We start from the raw sequence: 19093 nt of genomic DNA, 5'->3' as shown, positions 1-19093 counted from the left end.
GCACAAGGCCCTGGGTTTAATCCCCAGCACCATTAAAAAAAAAAGTTGATTTTCAGTTCCCCATTCCTTATAAGAAACTATGTCTCATGAACTTACTGTATAAGTGAATAAATTAGATTAATGATGATTCAAATTTGGAACTCTTATTTTCTTGTTCATAAATTATTTCTGGTTTTTTTTTTTGTAATAACAGAAAAGTAATGATTACCTATCTCATTTGGCACAATTGACAGGAAATAACTAGAAGATCTAACAGCAGAACAACAGAGGGATAAGAGTTTAGTTCTATAGTGAGATTTAAAGCCATATGTCTCTACACATAGGTGATTTACTATGTCCTTGTTACATGGCCTACAGGGTCCTGCATGGCTGTGTTTAAAAGGATGCTAACTGGTCTCCAGTCCTGCCTTGGCTTGTAGCCCCTCAGCCCATCCCAGGCCTGACATTCATTCTTGAATCCTGCCTTAGGGGTCTGTACCACAGTAACTCCTCCTCATTCTTCATGTCTCAGATGAGCGATCTTTTTACTCTGGGAAGTTTTCTATAATTCTAGGACTAGCTGGGATCACCCTGCTCTATCTCCTGAGTGCTATGAAGTAAAAAAAATGCTTATCACCTATCTTCATTCCCTGTCTGCAGACACCTACTGTATTTGTTGTGCTGGCTTCAGTATCACCAGCACCTGGCACAATGCCAAGTATGTGTTAGTAAGGTCTCCAAAAGTGTTTATGAACTTAAGATCTGAATTCTACCAGCTTTGAAGAAGAGCCATATGCCTGGAGAACTTTCCACTGGGAGCTTGGGGTGACAAGTGTGTATCTTCCAAGCAGGGAAGCCCAGAGCTCTTCCAGCCAAAAAGTCCTCATCTTAAGGGCCACCTTCTTCATGGTCTCCACACCCTAGAGGGCCCAAAGCAGCCGCCAAACCAGAATTGTAAATTAAAAATCATCTTCAGTGCCCTATCCAACACTCTCATTCCATCTCCTTCAGGGATGAAACACAGCTAAGATGCTAGGTTAAGAGAAGAATCTTTTCCAAATCCTTTATTCACACAGAAAAGTAAGTAACTAGCAGGATAAAACGTAAATAATTAGCAAGTTATGTATTTGCTACTAAATGCAAATATATATATATATATATATATATATATATATATATATATATATATATATAATGTTTTGAAATATAAATCGAATTGTCTGGCATCAATGACTAGGAATAGAATATTCTCCACAAAGTAGAGAAAGGATTTTCTCTGAATCTGAACAATCGTCCCTGCCTCCAATAGACCCCTAAAGAATGGGGGACACAAGGAGACATGAAACCCAGTCAAATGTACTAGTACAGTCTCTTTTCTGGGTTCAATATCTATAATAACCCCTCAGTTCCCAGCTGATTACACTTTTGGTGCTGGCCTGAAGGCTGCAGCACACTGCCAGACCAAGAGGATCACCGAAACTTTGCTCTCAACCGCTGTCATTCTTCAGTCTCATGCAAACAACTGAAGTTTCAAAACGGAATTCTAAAAAATCCATATAAGGATATAACCAAAAGGACAAAATTGAAAAGCCTACATATAAAAGTTTAGAACTGTCTTGATCTAAATTAATTTTAGACTCAGCCCTAAGTGCTCAGCACCATGGAATTACTACAACAGGGACAGCTTGTGTAGTTCATCTATTTCCCACTGCTTCTGCCCTATTCCCCCGACCCAAAGGAGGAGTTTGGTCGCTTATCAAAGCCTGTAGGTATTATTAGGTATTTATTACTACTGCCCAGGATTATTTGGCTTATGAGGAATTTCTCTTCACACAATGTGATTTATCCTTAAGTTTTGCTATATGGCCAGCAAGCCATGGCCCATAGTAGACCCTTAGCAAATAGTTAACTATATAAGTGACTGACTCTTACTTTCGACTCTTCAGTTGAAATTTTCTTACGCTTCAATACTAGAATCTTTGACTTCCCCCTAAGCCAGCCTACCATATGCAGGTTTCTATCCCACAGGCTGGCTAATCCCATGGACACAGTTCAAAGTGGGCCTCCCTTCTACTTTGGGCACTTTTAACAGGGGAAAATTTGTACTTTCTCAAGCTTATTCTCTTAGGTGTTGCTCACAGTTGAGCTCCCAAGGTCATCTTAACAATTTTTACAAAAACTGCATAGAATAAAACATACATGATCCATGCTTAATGATAGAATTAACAGGCAGTGTTATGAGAGAGCTATTTAAGCTACTCCAGGTAAGATCATGTATTTTAACGACATTTTTGAATAAGCAGATGCTTACCTCTCGTAGTCCATCTACTCAGTCTTCAAATCAGAGCCTCCAGAGCTTGTACCAAATGCACCTCCTCTGCATAGACACGATTAAAAAACGGGAGGGGCCTTTCACCATTTAAGACCTTCTTCCCACCTTAAAACAAAGTAGTTCTGCCTGTATCTATTTTGCTAGGTTCCTTGGATTTCCTTTGAATAAAAGTTATTGTGGCCTTTTCAAAAAGTTGTAAAACACTACTCAAACATTATTGAGTTGTTTACAAACAGGGCAGTAAGAAATGTACACGTGGCAGTTCTTTCCATCCCTCACCAAACATAGCATTTATTAAGAGCAGAAGTGAAATCCTAGGGCTGGCCTTATATTCAGAATTTGCTGAATAGTTTAAAATGATCTATTGAATTTTTGTCACATAATCAGAGTACATGTTGCATTCCAGGTACTGTGCATTCCATTTAATATTAAGACCTTCAGACTAAGTGATACTCTTATACAATACAAATCTATCCAATATCACTACCTATGAATATTTTTATACCAATTATCATTTCTGTCCACCTAGGCTTTTTCACTTGCACTGATCCCTGTGGAGAACTGGTTTGCTCTACCAATTTTTGAGGTGTACAGTGCATCCTGATGATCATAGACAATGGAATAGAGTGTGATTTAAAAATAAAAAAGAAATTCACAGCAAAATGGCCCACTATCAGAAGGAACACATAGTAAAGCTTTATTACTTTCTATTACTTTCCCTTTATAAGACAATTTCACAAATCTTCCTTCTGTGATAATAAGAAAGCAAATCATCAGTGATTGCCACCAAGAATTCACCCAGCAATATCATATAGAACTCTTGAACTCATAGTATGTAGCATATGGATATAGAAAGAGGAGCACTAATTTGATTTAAGATACAATGTCTTAGTCCATTTTCTAATGCTACAACAAAATATCTGAGACTGAACAATCCATAAAGAAGAGAGGTTTATTTTGGCTCACAGTTCTGGAGGCTAGAAGTATAAAAGCATTGTGCCAGTATCTTGTTGGCTTTTGTTAAGGGCCTTGTGCTGCCTCAACCCATGGCAGAAAGCAGAAAGGAAAGAAAACGTAAGTGGAAGAAGCAAAACACAATGGGTGGCCTTGCTTATAACAATCCATTATTCAGCTAACTAAGCCAGTCCCATAAGAAGGAGAATCACTATGTTGGGAAAATCATGAATCCCTCAACAACATCATCACTCTCACAAGCCCCACTTCCCATCTCTACTACAACAGTAATCAAATTTCACCTGAGGTTTTGAGGAGACAAGACAGTTTCAAAGCATAGCATACATGAGTTCTTTAAATATATATAAATTCATTTAAATTAAAATTGATTAATATAAGCATTATTTGGTCCTCATAATCTTGGCAATAATCCTGTTCCCATAGTAACAAAAAGTTCCATTTTATCCTCATGCATGCTTGTGAAATTATAACAACTTTTCTAATAATGTTTACATATCATTTGCACATAAATTTCATTTTTGTGAGAAGTGCAAGCTAGAGGTTTCTTTCTTTTAATCACATATTGTTATCTTGCCACTAAATACATAATTCACATCTCCTCTCAAATAATGAAAATTCGCCAGAGCCATTCCTATTCCCAAGAAATTTTTAAATTTACATGATGGTCAGACCTTTACATTTCAACATGTAATATTAAGTAAAAGATAATGAAATGCTTTACAGGTATCACCCTGGATATCATCTGTTAACATTTTTTACCTAATCAGTATTCTCCTGTTCGTGTGTTTCAAAGACTTGACAAGTCTCCTTCAGTCAACATGAAGCAGCTGAAACACTGTCCAGTTACCTATCCCCACCCAAAATGGAGAGGTTTTATTTAATTGCTCATTCTCAGTTGAGCTGCAAATATATGTGTTCCTTACTGAAACTCATTTTAATAATTTTTAGCAAGGCAGTTTATAATCTATCATGTTAGGATGGTGGTTGCCTTTGGGGTAGGGTGGTGTCCAGCTCAAGAGGCTCCCAGGCTTTCAGAGACCTCTCATCTTTTATAGGTACATCTGGGGCATTAAAAAGTCAGTACACCTGTGATTTGTGACAATTTCCAACCTGTGACATTCTTCAATACAAAAGTTAAAATACCTTCAATTTAGGTACAATCCTATCCAGGATAGGAAATTTGAAGAACTTTGAAAAATTATCACATCAATTGATCTTATTATTTTCACTTAAAACTAATGTTTTTCCCATTAGGAATTTGCAAATATATAAGTCAAAGACTAAATAAACTAAAAAGGACAGCCTAAAACATGCCTTTGAAATGGGCTAATTTTCATGTTCTTACGTTTACCTTCTAGAAACAGAATATAGATGGTACAAAACAGGAACATCAGGGAAAAGTAGACAGTATTCACAAATGTGAACAGTATCTTTCTAAGTGTATCATCATGTTTTGCTGAGTTTATCAAGAATATAGGAACCATGAGTTTTATATTTCAAGTCTTGTATTATAATAAACATTATAAAAAGCTTTCTGAGTGGCAGAAATTTTAATTTGTATACAAGAAAATAATGCCAAGTGCTGTACCTGGCACAGGATGGTCTTTGTTCTCACAAGTGTTTCAGTCCTTTACAGGACTTAACAATGAGAATTGCCAGCTGTCTCTGAATGTTTAAAGGGATGTCATATTGAAGAGGAGCTCTTCTTGCTTCCCTACTCTCTTGCCTCACAAGGACACACAGAGAATCAGGGAGTAAAAGGAGAAAGAAACAGAGACACTTGGGTAGAAGCAAAAGCAGACCTGCATTAATGCAGTACTCACAGAAGACTAAAGTCATCTGGAGAAGCAGAGAGTCCCCTACCACAGCAAATGTTACCACATGGTAAGGGGATTGTATTTGTAACCTATTGTTGCTCTAACAAACTATCTCAGACTTACTGGCTTAAAACAACACATACCTATTATCTTTCAGTCCTTTCAGTCAGGAGCCTCACTGAGCTAAAATCAAGAGTTGCTAAGGCTGCAATTGTCCTGGAGGTTCTTTGAGTGAATCCATGTACTTCTCTTTTCCAGTTTCAAGCAGGGGCCTGCATTGTTGGCTTATGGCCCCTTCCTCTAACTAAAATGCCAGCAGCTTAGCATCTTCAAATCTCTCTCTGACTCTGACATTCCTGCCCCTATCATATGAGCAATACTGAGACCATCTGCATAAGCCAGGGTAATCTTCTCAGCATCCTCTGTAAAATCATATCTGCAAAGTCCCTTTTTCCATGTAATATCCCGGATTTAGAGGTTTGAGGGATTAGAATGTGAATAATTTGGGAGTCCATTATTTTGCATTCCAAAGAAAAATATTAAAAATATGTAGAAGAGGCTAAATTAGATTATTAAGGCCCTTTCCAATGTTTAGACTGTATAAATAGAGAAAAGAAATAAAATATCTATTAAAAATATAACAAAAGTTCACTTGTATTAAGAAACTGACCATGCTATAAACCTGATCCTTCTTCTGAGGGTATTTCTACCTCTCTCTCTTTATATATACTCCAGAAGTCTGAATAGTCTACATAAAAAAAAAAAATTGTTGTTTAGAAAAAAAGTCCAAGCTTCTCCTATGAGCAGTGGTCACATCCTGACTAATCCAAGAAAGAAAAAGTGCTAACAAAACCTTGGTAGAAGGTTTGTGCCTTTCCAGGCACATGACAGTTAGGCAATGACCACCCTGTGGCTACACTAGGATTATACCTTCTCAAGGGTTTCAGTGGCCACTGGCTGGTAATTACAGTCTGTCTTTCAACAAAAAAGAAAAAACTGTGAGTGTCACTATTTTTCCTCCTTATTACACACTCACTATTCATTCATACATTCCTAATATCAAGGGAATTATCAAATTCCTAATCTGTACTTTATTTCACAAAAGCTATTAAATATGTAACAATGAAAATTATCCCAACTCAAGAACAAATTTCATCTGTTTATAGCCAATCTGCCATATCTTGTGGTCTTATGCAAAAGATGTTCTAAAAGGGTTACACTTTGCAATTTGGATTAATAGGAAATGTTAAATTATACTCAAAGCAATTGATCAAATGATCTTGGTAAATATTACAGTGAGAAACATTAGCATAAAAACAGTAACTACTTATTCCATCTGTAGAAAAGTTTGTATCCTGAATTATTATACCTGGGAAAAATTTCTATAGAAAAAAAAATTTCTTCTAATGGAACCAAAGGAAAATACTTACCACAATTAAATTTGTATTGAAAGCTATTTGTTTTCTATCAACATCATTATATTAATTAAGAGAAAGAAAATTATTTCAATTGAATTTTTGTAAGACTCAAAAATTTTTCCCCAATGCAATATCAGATGTGTGTGAGTACACACAAACACATACAACATGAATAATAAAGGGATGCCAATATTTACTGAACACTCAATGAATGCCAAGTACTGGGCTTGAAAGGCAATATTAGCAATCACCTTTAGGCCCTGTGAAGAATTAGAAATTTAGAATTAGCTAAAAGAAGTCATAAGATTTCTAATAGAATAATTAGAATTTAAATTTAGGCAGTTTAACTACATAGCCTTCATTTTTGTGTGGGTGGGATGCCAGGGATTGAACTCAGGGACACTCACCACTAAGCCACATCCCCATCTCTATTTTGTATTTTATTTAGATACAGGGTCTTACTGAGCACCTTTACCTATGTATATAACATACTACTAAAAAATTAACATTTATGTAAGTTAATGTTCTTAATCCTTAAACAATTTCTATAAATTTTCTTAAATTTTGTTAACTTCAAAATTAATACTTAGGAAAACTAAAATGCTATCCCAATTTTCTAGAGTTTTTTTGCAGTAAAATTGTGTAGGAGGGGCTACTCATTGTATGATTATATCTAAGCAGCTATGAAATCATAACATAAAAAGATCAATGACTAGGTGAAAATTTCCAGTATGCCCCCATATCAGCTACACTGTTGTGACAAATGTGTCTCTGGCAGTATCCTGAGTGATAGAAAATCTAATACTGTTTTATCCAACATTCTTCATTTATTAATGCATCTGTTCATTTATTCCACAAATACTGGTTGATCAAGTATCATAAACCAGAGGCTATGCTCGGCCTTGAGGACATAAGAGTGACAGAGACATACTACCAGAATTTCCCATTCTTTGGTAAAATGGAAACCACAAACAACTCAGCTCAGTGACAAGGTAAGCAAAGGGTATGATGGCAGCATGTAAGACACAGTACTTGACCATACTGAACTTCTTAATTAAGACTGTAAGACATGGCCAAACAAAATAAAGGGAAAAGAGGATTTGCGGTTGAGAAACAACATATGCAATAGTGTAAAGGTCTGTAATAACATGTCATAGTTAAGTGTTTTGAATAGTTCACTATAACCAGAGCATAGCATCACATAAAAGAACAAGTAGAGTGAAAGATGAAGATGTGAGTGGAAACCGAATCATGAAGATGCCTAAATATCACCCATGGATTTTGAATATTTTTAGATATGCAAATGTAATTATTATGGCCTGTTTCATGTCTCTTCACTTCACATTCAGGTAAAACAAATCAACAGGGAGTGTTAGACATAGGGGAGATTCCCTCTTTTTCATCATTCAAAAAAGTCCCCATGGTTATTTTCTGTTTAGAACATGACATTTGTTTCATTCACAAAAAGAAAATGCATATAGTCATTGCATGCTAAGAAAGACATTGAGCAATATCATTATTTATAACAAAATGGACATCTGGAAAGGATGTGTGAATGGAAGAGCTGGGAAATTACTGCTTGTCTGATGCTGACGAAGTATTTAGGACAAGTAAAGTGCTAAGTAGCTGTGGGAAGAAGGGCTATGTAACCTTACTGGTAGGTACATTCTGGATGAAAAGGGGGTTGACTCTATATTCTGAGCTATAGATGAATGTTATGTGTCCATGATAAACAGAGAAGAAACATGCATGGCTGAGTCAGGGAACAGACAGAATAGGATGGTTCTCAAAATTTCAAGGAGATAGTGCATTTATATTTAAAAGTATTAGGTCAAGAGTTATTTGCAAACCAAAGAAAAAGATATTGAAAAAATTGACAATCATTTGAGTGAAAGGAATAAGGATTGTTAGGAAGATTTAATAAGGAGGTAAAATATTGGTTAGAAAAATCAAATTGGCAGAATCTGTTTCAAAATAAACTATATTCTGCCTCATACACCCACAGAAGAGTAAAATAAATTTGCCAAAAGGAATTTGCCAATTGTCAAAGCCAAAAATTGGCAGCCCTAATTATGCTTGTTAGAAATGAACAGAATGAATACTCTCCATGAATCATTCCCAAAGCTGTCCAGTACAAAATCCTGAGTGGCATCCCATATCTGGGCATTCCATATTTTATTATTTATTTATAGTTTAACTTGTTTTACCCATTAAAACAACAAAATATAATTTTCAAAAAATTAGAGATATGGGATATAAAATTAAAATAAGAGCTACACTGGGAATAGAAGATCAGGTGTGGATATCATGTTGCTTTGAAGGTCAAAATCAATCCCTATTGCTTCGATAAGCCCCAGATTTGCCTCTGGACTTCCTATCAGCCCAAGAGAGGACTAAAAAGAAAAAAGAAAAAGAATTCACTATATAGATTATTTTTCTGTGGAAAAAAATATACATCAACAGTTCTTCAGAAGTATATTTAGATTTTTATTTCAAATTTGAATAAAAGATGAATTTAGTTCAAAACACATTATCAGGGTTCCATCTCTGGAAAATTAAAAATCATTAGTGAGAATATTTTAAAAAACAAATTAAAAATTCCTTTTTCCATTTTAAATATAAGTAATATTCTTTTAAAATGTTTTGATCTCAATTAGAAAAGAATATCTTAGTTACAATTCATAATGTTGTCTTAAGTAGTAATTCAACTTTCTAGGATTTCAAGTTCAGTAAATTCTTCCAGTACAAGAAGACTATCTAACTTAGGGATCACTGTAACTATATTTGTTATAATTTGTTACAAAGATATTTTCAAGTAAAATAGCATTTAGAATTTTGTATTCAAATTAGTTTCTTTAAAATATATACATATATACTAAAGATTTACTATGATGATGTATACTTTGAGCAATCCAACTTCCCACTTAAATGCATTTAATAGAGTTATTTGACATATATGCTACTCTTCTTGCTCCTTGATCCCAATTCAGCCTTAAACCTACTGACATTTCAAGCCCTGTTAATACTTAAAATATGAATAATGTGTATTTTAGTGCATATATATATATATATATATATATATTATACAATAAATATGTCAGTTTTAAAAACTATAAATAGCTAAGTTCTATGTTGAATCCATGCCAATTTAACTGACAAATGATGCCAACATATTTTATATTTATTGTATTCCCAGATTATAGAGCAGCAGCTTAAAATAGGTTATTTTCATTTTTGTTTTATTTTTATCCTTTATACAAGTCTTTCTGTATTTGTAGAAAATAATATATAACTAAACTTAATTTGATTTATTAAATCAAAGTTCATTTAGGGATAATGTGCATTTTATGATAAAATTGTAGTAAGATACCAATATGTGATACTTTAACAAAGTGTCATTCAGTTAAAACCATGTTATATATCTTATTTTATATCTAAAAGAAGCAAATCAAGGGATATGATCCATCAAATTTTAACTTCGAAGTTAATGTCATATAATCTAATAAAATCACAAATTAGAAGATTCAAATACTCATTTAATTCTTTTTATCATGGAAGTAAGTAAACATTTAAGCCCTAGAAAGGTGACACTTTCTCAGTAGGATATATGATGACTACAAGTTTCTGAAATTGGTTAGTCAGGGGAGAGAAGAAAGGATTGAAAAAGCCAATGAGAAAAGAGAAGTTATCTTAATATGATACCTAACATAAATATATGTGTTAGAATTATAACTGAGTCGCTATTGAAAATATCTGAAAGTTTTGATGCAAAAGCAGTATTGTGCATTCATGAATTCAGGAGGAGGAAGCAGGTGCCTTCTCTACAGGAGGGCATGTCTTCATAACTGTCTTTGGCTCACAAAAACTGAATCAGCATGAGAACACTTTTAATGTGTTTAACATGTACTTACTTACTAAGCATAATGAAAATATACACAATTGAATACTACTTCTCTAGAAAAACAAACAGGATTATCATTGTGCTCCTTTTCTCATTTAAGAAGTTCTCTGGGTAGGTACACCTTCAAGGAGATTCATCTTTTCTAGAACTTCTTTCATTTATGGATACACATTTATAATTTTAAAGAGGGAATTTTATAGAATTTTGGGTCTATTTAGAATGCTTGTTTATTTGTGTGGCACCTCCTTCTACTAGGAAATTTAGAAAAATGTATAACTTAGGAAAAGGTTACTAAACATTTATAAAATTTCAAGAACCCAAAAGTATTGCTCAGATGACAATCCCAAAAATTACCTCTACAAGTAATACTTTAGGGTAATACAACAGGCATTCCTGGAAACATATTTTTTGTTGTCTAATTATGGTGCTCCTGGGAATAAGCACTTCATAAGAAATATCATTTTATCTAATCTTCAAAATATTAAATGTTAAATGTTTGGTGCAGATAAAATACACAGCTATTACTAATATTAATATTTAATCAACAGGTATCCTGGATAATATCCCTACAATTAACCACACAGAGACTAAATAAACTATAACAAAGGATGCTTAAATAAATCCAAACTTGAGATGATATTTTAGGCTACATAAAATAACTAAAACTCAATTCAACTAAATTTTTAATGTGACATTAAGGATACTCCTTGTTTTATTGAATTTGAATATGGTTACAGAAGAACTTAAAAGTTCCCCCAAATCCCAAATTAATCTATAGATATCTTTCTTAATTAATGTTTCAATTATTGTAACAAAGTTTTATCTTTATATGTTTGATGTTAAAAGACTATGATATACTTGAATACAGGCAACAATGTATGTATCTTATCTATGTTGTGTGTGAGCATACATATTTCATACTAATTTTTAAAGTCACCATCCAGTCATACTATTTTAGAGCTGAGAAAGGGTAGGGAGTAAATATTCTAAAATGTAGTGACATGCACATTTATTTTTCAAAAGTTGACTTTTACCATTAAGTGTTATGACATACTCTCTTATTTTTCTTTCATTTTCCTTAATCTGTCTTTGGAGTTAGAGCAACATAAACTATTTCAAATCAATTATTCACATTCTAATTAGGATGGAGACACAATATGTTATTTTTATACACAGTCTCTAAAAAGAACAGAGATATAGTGATAAGATATTTCCATGTTTTCATTTTGAAGATAGAAGTGAAATTTCACTCTATGAATTCCAGGTTACTTATCTATGAATATTCTTTAGGAATAAATTTTTTATCTTCAGAAGTAATCTTTAAACTGTTTCATATAAAAGAATTTCATATAAGAATCCAATATGTTTTCTAAATGAAATTATTTGAAGTAAAAATATATACAAATACATTTATTCTCTTTTCTACTTTTAGTTTAATATCACAGATTTTATAAACATGTGATTTGACCATAACAGATTTATATAATAAAACACTTTAAAATGAAACTGAAGACATATATCTATAAGACAGTAAAATGTCTAATCCACACTATGCAGGTGTATTTATATAATAACTATAAACAAGGAATGCTTATTTTGTCAAAGAGAAGTTGTGGCCTTTGTCCTATCTATAACAGAATATAATATGGTCTTGTTCAATAATTGTATTTTATTGAATATTAATAACAGGTACTACTGTTAAACAGCTCTATTGAAACAGAAAAATGTAAATAAAATAGAAAGTAAAGACACTTGCATTCAAAGAAAAAAGAGTCAAAAATTAAAGTAATAGGGAACTTTGTGAAAGTTAAATAAACTCATAATACCCCAATCTATAGTTCTAGATAAATAGAGTCTCAGTAATGGAAATAATTAAAGTCATTAAGGTAGAGGCCAATTTTAGATCATTCTGCTCTAAATTTGAAAAGGTATTGTCAGAGTAGCTGTTTTTTTAAGAAAAAAATAGATGACTGTGTTTAATGACTATATGACCTGTGAGCTTAATGTTTACACTTAGGGGAGATATCGACAAATTTATGTCAAACTGAATTATATATATAAATGTATATATATATATATCAGGTTACATTTATATAAATGTTTAGTTTCACACTTTGCAATTCAGTAATAAAAGAGGTCAAAATACCCTCGTTGAGACACCAGGAAGTTATTCAAGTGTGCCAAGGTCTAGGGTCCCTTTAGTGGTGACCTATTTTAACCTAGGAAAAAAGACTAAGTATTATGTAATGGGGAAAGAATCTCAGTTTGTTGGAAGACTCATCTCAGCAACCTGCCAATTTCAGAGAATGAATGAACATCAGTTCATAATATGGCCCAAGTCATGTGAGCAAATATTCAAGCCTTGAAAGCCATGCACATGCAATAGTAAAGTCTAAAAGAAGACAAAGTAAATCAATTTGAGTGTAGGAAGTACATATACAAGCTAATTCAGGGATCTTTCAATGATCCATATGAAATTTCAGTACACTCAGAACCATTCAGTGAGTCAAAGCATAGAGCCCTAATAACGAAGTAAAGAATTAGTATGGTAGTAAAAACTAGCCCAGTAGTAAATAAAAATAGGATGCCTGGTATGCTCTGGTCATCCAGCACATCCACATTCACAGACCCAGCCTCAATGGAGTCAATCAAGCTTCTGGGAGATTAGTGACCAGAGGGAGGGAGGAAGGGAAGAAGGGAAGAAGGGAGTACTCTTTTTCATCAAGTGACAGAAATTTCCTCTGTAAATGGTAGATATTTGGGAAGATTAACACCATATTCCAATAAGTTTAACTAGAACTAAACAGTGTAGAAACGATGACATTTCTCTCCCTTTATCCTGAGATCATTAAGACATATACACTACAACATACTATTATCCAGTTCAGATTTCTATAACCTCGGGAGAGGTGTGGAGACAGCCACAGAGATTATGAAGGCATTGGAAAATAATACTGATGAGAAAATGGGAAGATTCTAGATTTACAAGACAAAATGAGCTCAAGCAGGAATTTGAAGGATTTAAGTCTGCTATAAGGAAGATTCTCCTGATACTGTGGGTTCTTAAACATTGAAGTGGTTTGCCGAAACTGCAGAAACTCCAATTTGGGGAATCTGTAAAAACTGGAAAGATAACAGATCTGCTTGCTTCTCAGAAGGATTGGATATAGACCTTATTCAGATGGAACTTCCCAAGTCCCTTCTAACCCTGTGATTTTAATTGTAAGTGCTAATATAAACAGTATTTTCCATGAAACACTTCTGACTCAGTACCATTTAGAATAGGGGAGGAGTGAAAAAAACACTTTTTACAGAACATAAAAGCAATGAGTTTGTCATAAGGAATCCTAGTGATATCTTTGAGTACTTATACCTTTTGTTTTTAAACTTCTCACACAAATCTTACAGTGAGCTTAATGAAATATTTTTATAATATAATGCAGTTTTGAATAGTTCATACCAATGAGCATTAAATTGCCATGGAAAGTACCAAACATAATAAAAATCAGGCAAATAGGCAAATTAAGCTTTTCCTCTGTATATCATACAGACTAAAATATTTTTTTTTCCTTTTCATTAGGCTCAAAGTTACTCATTAAGTTTGGATACTTACTTATTCATAGTCCAAAACATTTTTTTTTTCTTGAAACACATCTGAATCCTTTAAATAGTAGTTTATAGTATCAAGGATGAATTGAGAATACATTTAAGTCTTAGAGTCTGATGCAAATGTTTTATAAAAAGTAGTTGAATAAATCATACAGTAAATAGATTGGATAGTTTACTAAGCTAAAAAGAAGTCAGTTAAATTGAATGTTGATATATTTATATATAATATAACAAACAAAATCCGATTTGGATTCCCACAAAGGAACTCTTTTGCTTCCCCCTTAAAGAACTTACATAAACATTAGATTTAATCAAGTTTTAACAACCAACACCTTTTCTTTTGCCAATGAGCTGAAGCAAAATCTTTTATTATCTTATAAAGTAGCAGCATCATTATTAATTTCAACTGACTTCACAAATGCACATTATAAAGTGCCACTCAAACTTTCTACGCTTCCCAAATCCACAGATTCCTAAGTTGACAGCACCTTCACAGCCTTGCAGTTAACTGCATTCAGTAAATATTTGCATCCACAGCACTACAGATCCTAATGAGGGTTCGAAACGCGCATGTAAACACACGCTCCTCTCTGTGTGTTTGTCAATAAATTGTATAAACAGACATAGTATACCTGTAGGCAAGGCTCGTGTCTTAGAAATTCCTCACCCACTCATTGTATCAGGACAGTATCTCTCAATATCTTTTTTTACTTAATGTTGATTTTAACGTGTGTAGTGTGTGTGTGTGTGTGTGTGTGTGTGTGTACACGCGCGCATATTACCGGTGAGGGGGATCCATTCTTGCAGAGGGGCCCTCTGAAGACTCCTTTAATGCCCCGGTAGTGCCCATTGCTGAGATGTCTGGAACTGATGACCAGGTAACAAGCCATGTGGGTCCAGGCGAGGGGTGCACAGTCTCAACTCCTCTCCAGATGACCAGCGTGGGAATGTGGGCTGGTTTCTCACCAGCAGCAGTGACTGCCACCTCCCGAGAAGAATTGGCCAGCAGCAAGCTTGGGACGCAGCGCCCGCGCGTTCCTGCTCCTCCCGCGGCGCTGGGTTTCTGCTGCCAGCAGCGGCTGCTGAGACTGAGGCGTCGGTGGCGGCAGTGGCAGCCACACAACACTTAGGGGACCCGGCGAGCCAGTCCACATGCTGCTCTGACGAGGTGGCTGCTCAATCGCGGGCCAGATATATGTGTCTATGTGTGTGTACACACGCGCGCACACACACACACACACACACACACACACTAAAGACAACTTCCTGGGTCTGGGTCCACCAGGAAATTAGGACTCCGCCCCCCGCCCCCTGCTTCGCACCTAGTGCACGCCCCTGGGATGCTCAGGAGCCGGTCCCCATCTTCTGGCCCGGGTAATCCCCAGACGGGGCTGTGGGATGCGGCGCCGGGAATTCAGCAGCAGCAGCCTGTGCCAGGAGAGTGGCGGGGGAGTCCTTGGAAGCGCCAGAGCACTGGCCCCCTCTGCAGTGGCGGGGAGAGGACGAAGGAAGCGATGGGCTGTCTGGGACGAGGACAGGGTGTTGGGGACGCGACGACTTCTGAGCGGGGGCAGTTAGCGCCGCGGCTGGGAGCCCTGGGCTCTGGCCACCCGGGAGGCTCCTGATACTCCGGGCGGCGAGGCGAGGAGGCGACAGCTGCCGCGGCGGCCGCGGGAGGCATTCGGGGCTGTGCGACCCGCTGCTCCGCCTCCTGGAATCAGCCTCCCTAGACCCCGGTCCCTGGGCTCTGACTCGGAGCCAACTTTCTACCGTGTTTGGGGGCGGGCACCTAGGATGCATGGGAGGGCCTTGGCGGAGGAGACGGGCAGCCAAGAGAGCGTTTGCTTTACTCTTTCGCTGCCTGCTCACCTTCAGCGTTTCTCCAGCGGCCGGCTGAAGCAGCGTTGGCAGAAGCAACAGCTCCCCAGCCGGCGGCAAGGATGAGCTGTTCAGCCCCAAATAGGGCAGACCTATTAGATGCTCTATGGTAGGTAATGCATGGAGGAGGAAGTAAGTTTCAGGCGGAAAACTTACAGACCCTATAGAAATCAAATATGAATAGGTGCATCTGCCTATCTATGCACCTACCTGGAGTTCTAAAACTCACAAGCCTTCCTGAATTCATAAAGAGGCGAGATATTTTTGGTCGGTATAAGACCTCTGTTTTCACAACCCCCAACAAGCACCCTCTTAAAAGTGATCTTCAACAGACGTGATTTCCTTTACTGTACATTAAACCACCAGGGAGCGAGCTGCACTGAAAATAAAAGACCAGTGCAAAATTGTGCTCTACCAAGAGAGGGAAGCCCTTCCAGGCTCCGGAATCAGTGTGCCCCCTCCTCCACCCCAAAGCTGGCCTAATGAAGTTCTGCAGTCCCTTTCTGCCCCACCTCCTCCGCTCTGAGCTAGGGATAAGCAGAAGGGTCACCTCCTTTCCCTGTTTTGTTCCATTAATTGAAAGGTCACAGCTCTGCTAATGCTGGCTCCCAGTTTTTTCCCAAGTTTTCTCTAACTCTCCAGTCCCCCACAATGATCCATTCACTTTTTGGTTGACATTGAGACTTATCATACACAACAGAAGCATTAAAAAAAAAAAAACTAGTAATTTAATTTTTATTATTTGGGTAATTCATAAAGCTCTTAAGAAAATATCCAACTATAACTTTTGTAACTACTCAATAAAGTCTTCACTTTTTGTTTACATTAGTACAATGCCTTCATATCTTTTTTATTAAGAAGCACATAGGTGTATTTCTGATTTGAAAGGTTTTAGATAATCTTATTAAGGTGTTTAGAAAGCTTCCAGGAATACAAGGTAATAAATAAGGGGGAAATGACATTTCCTTGCAAAACCTTCTAATTGAAAACGACTGAAAGAGTTAGTGCAATGTAAACCTTGTAGAAGTTGTTTATGTTTTAACCATCTTGTTAAGAAATTTTGAAAAAAAATAAATTTATAAAGCAGTGACAATAGATGCAACACATCATCTATCTCCTTCCTATTGATGTGTTAAAAATCACAGCAATGGCATGGCTTAACAATGCAGTGTTAATTCAATTTTGAGCTGTACAATGTTTTATGAAGCTGGGAGCAAGTAACTTTCCTCATGTATACACATTCAATATATTCTTTCCAAAGGGAAAAAAAATGTATCTGCCCCTAGGGAAACTATTAAAGTACATGAAAACTTTACCCCAAGAAACAAAATGAATGAACTGAAATTTTAGGAGATAGCATGACTCAATCTACAATTATTTTATTTTTGGTAAAACTAAGTAACATGGCATTGAAGAACTAGAATGGATTAGAAAGATAAATGTAACTCTTTAGGAATATAACTTTCCAAAGATACAACGCCTTATTCAGAAGCAAGTATATCTCCTAGTAATGACTAATTATTTTTAAGAAACAGTCATTTTTCTAAAATAAAAGGACTAGTAAGTAACCAAGCAGTATAAAATTCAGCTATACCATCCTATTCTATTTCATTCTATTTAAAGTATTAGCTACCCAGACATTCTTGCTTATTAGAACATAATTCTATGTATATTTGAGTTTTTCCCAGAGAAAACAAGGTATTCTCTTTTTATAGAAATGAGCCATAGGGCTGGGGATGTGGCTCAAGCGGTAGCGCGCTCGCCTGGCATGCGTGCGGCCCGGGTTCGATCTTCAGCACCACATACCAACAAAGATGTTGTGTCCGCCGAGAACTAAAAAATAAATATTAAAAAAACTCTCTCTCTCTCTCTCTCTCTCTCTCTCTCTCTCTCTCTCTCCTCTCTCACTCTCTCTTTAAAAAAAAAAAAAAAAAGAAATGAGCCATAGACCTTAGTAATTTTGCTAAATTTCTTAAAAATTGTTAAATTTTTTAGTTCTTTCTTTCTGGGAAATTTTGATATGTATTTTGTTAATTTGCCATATTTTAAGTCAGTTATGGCTGATTTTTTCTTTGCTTTTAAATTTTTTTGCCATTCATCTTAAAATATTGAGGCAAAAATTGGCACATTTGTTATACTTGGCCAATTTTAAGAACTGTTTTAAAAACAAAAAATAAAACAACTCCCTTCTTTTTCTCTCCAGATTGTGATTGATATCTATCAATGTGCTATTTTTCTATTCAATAATTCCCCATCATTGCTGCCCTATACTTAATATGCTATTTGCCAAACTCAAATAGTATGAAGTTAAGTATATTTATAGTTGCTATAGACACCAAGTTACTCAGTTGTATGAACTTCTCTCTTTACTAAAGGAATGAAGTAATTAAAATTTTTTCAGAGAAAATTAAATGAATGTAAAACAATGTAAAATTTGCTCTACTGAGTGAGTTTTAGACATGGGTCAAACTCAGTTACAACAAATGTGATGAAAAATCATGTACACTTTCATCAGGCCTATTTATTTAAAGCAATGTTTGATCTGATGAGTTTTCACTCCTTGGAAAGGGATCTGAACAGCAAAGGGCATAGACTTCAGTCTGCAACCAAATTGACATTTCCATGTATTTAGATGATTGACATCATATGAAATCCCCCAGTATTACCTTTATCAGTATAACTCAGATACACCCAATATCTCCATATCCAATACCCCCACCTGAGTTCATCATTACCTCTTTTTGAACCACTGAAATATTCTCCTCACTGGTGTCCCTCATTCCATTGTTACCCCCATATATATGTACATATATTCTCTGTATCCAAAAGCCAGAGTGATATTCTTAAACCCATGGGTCATATTCTAGTACTTCCCTATTAAGCCACCTAATAACTTCATATCACATCCAGAATAAAATCCAAAATGTATTTTAATTTTTTAAAAAGTCCTGTTTGATCTGGTCCCTGCCTGCCTTCTGCCTGCCTGCCACTCTCTCCCCTAGTACTCATGGTGTTTCTGTAGCACATCATTTGCTTTCACAGAAGAGTCTTTATTCCAGTTGTTCTTCTATTAAGTGTTCCTATACATACCTCACAAGGGAAGCATCTTCTTGTCCTTCAGATCAAATGTAAAAATTGCTAATTTAGAGACACTTTCCCAATTGCACAAGCTAAGGAAGCTATC

General features: G+C 35.6%; 1 protein-coding gene across 1 annotated transcript in view; it reads right to left on the bottom strand.

Annotated features, from left to right (window-relative positions):
• The window catches only part of Znf804b (zinc finger protein 804B), a 484698-nt gene extending 469777 nt beyond the window's left edge, over positions 1–14921 (bottom strand). The window contains exon 1 of the mRNA XM_026399383.2: positions 14814–14921. Within this exon, the coding sequence (XP_026255168.2) occupies positions 14814–14921 (108 nt within the window). The remainder of the gene's footprint in view (positions 1–14813) is intronic.
• Positions 14922–19093: the final 4172 nt, after the last annotated feature.

Source organism: Urocitellus parryii, chromosome 3 (genome assembly GCF_045843805.1).
Source record: "Urocitellus parryii isolate mUroPar1 chromosome 3, mUroPar1.hap1, whole genome shotgun sequence".
In the NCBI taxonomy this organism is placed as follows: domain Eukaryota; kingdom Metazoa; phylum Chordata; class Mammalia; order Rodentia; family Sciuridae; genus Urocitellus; species Urocitellus parryii.
This window is presented reverse-complemented; position numbering and strand designations above follow the sequence as displayed.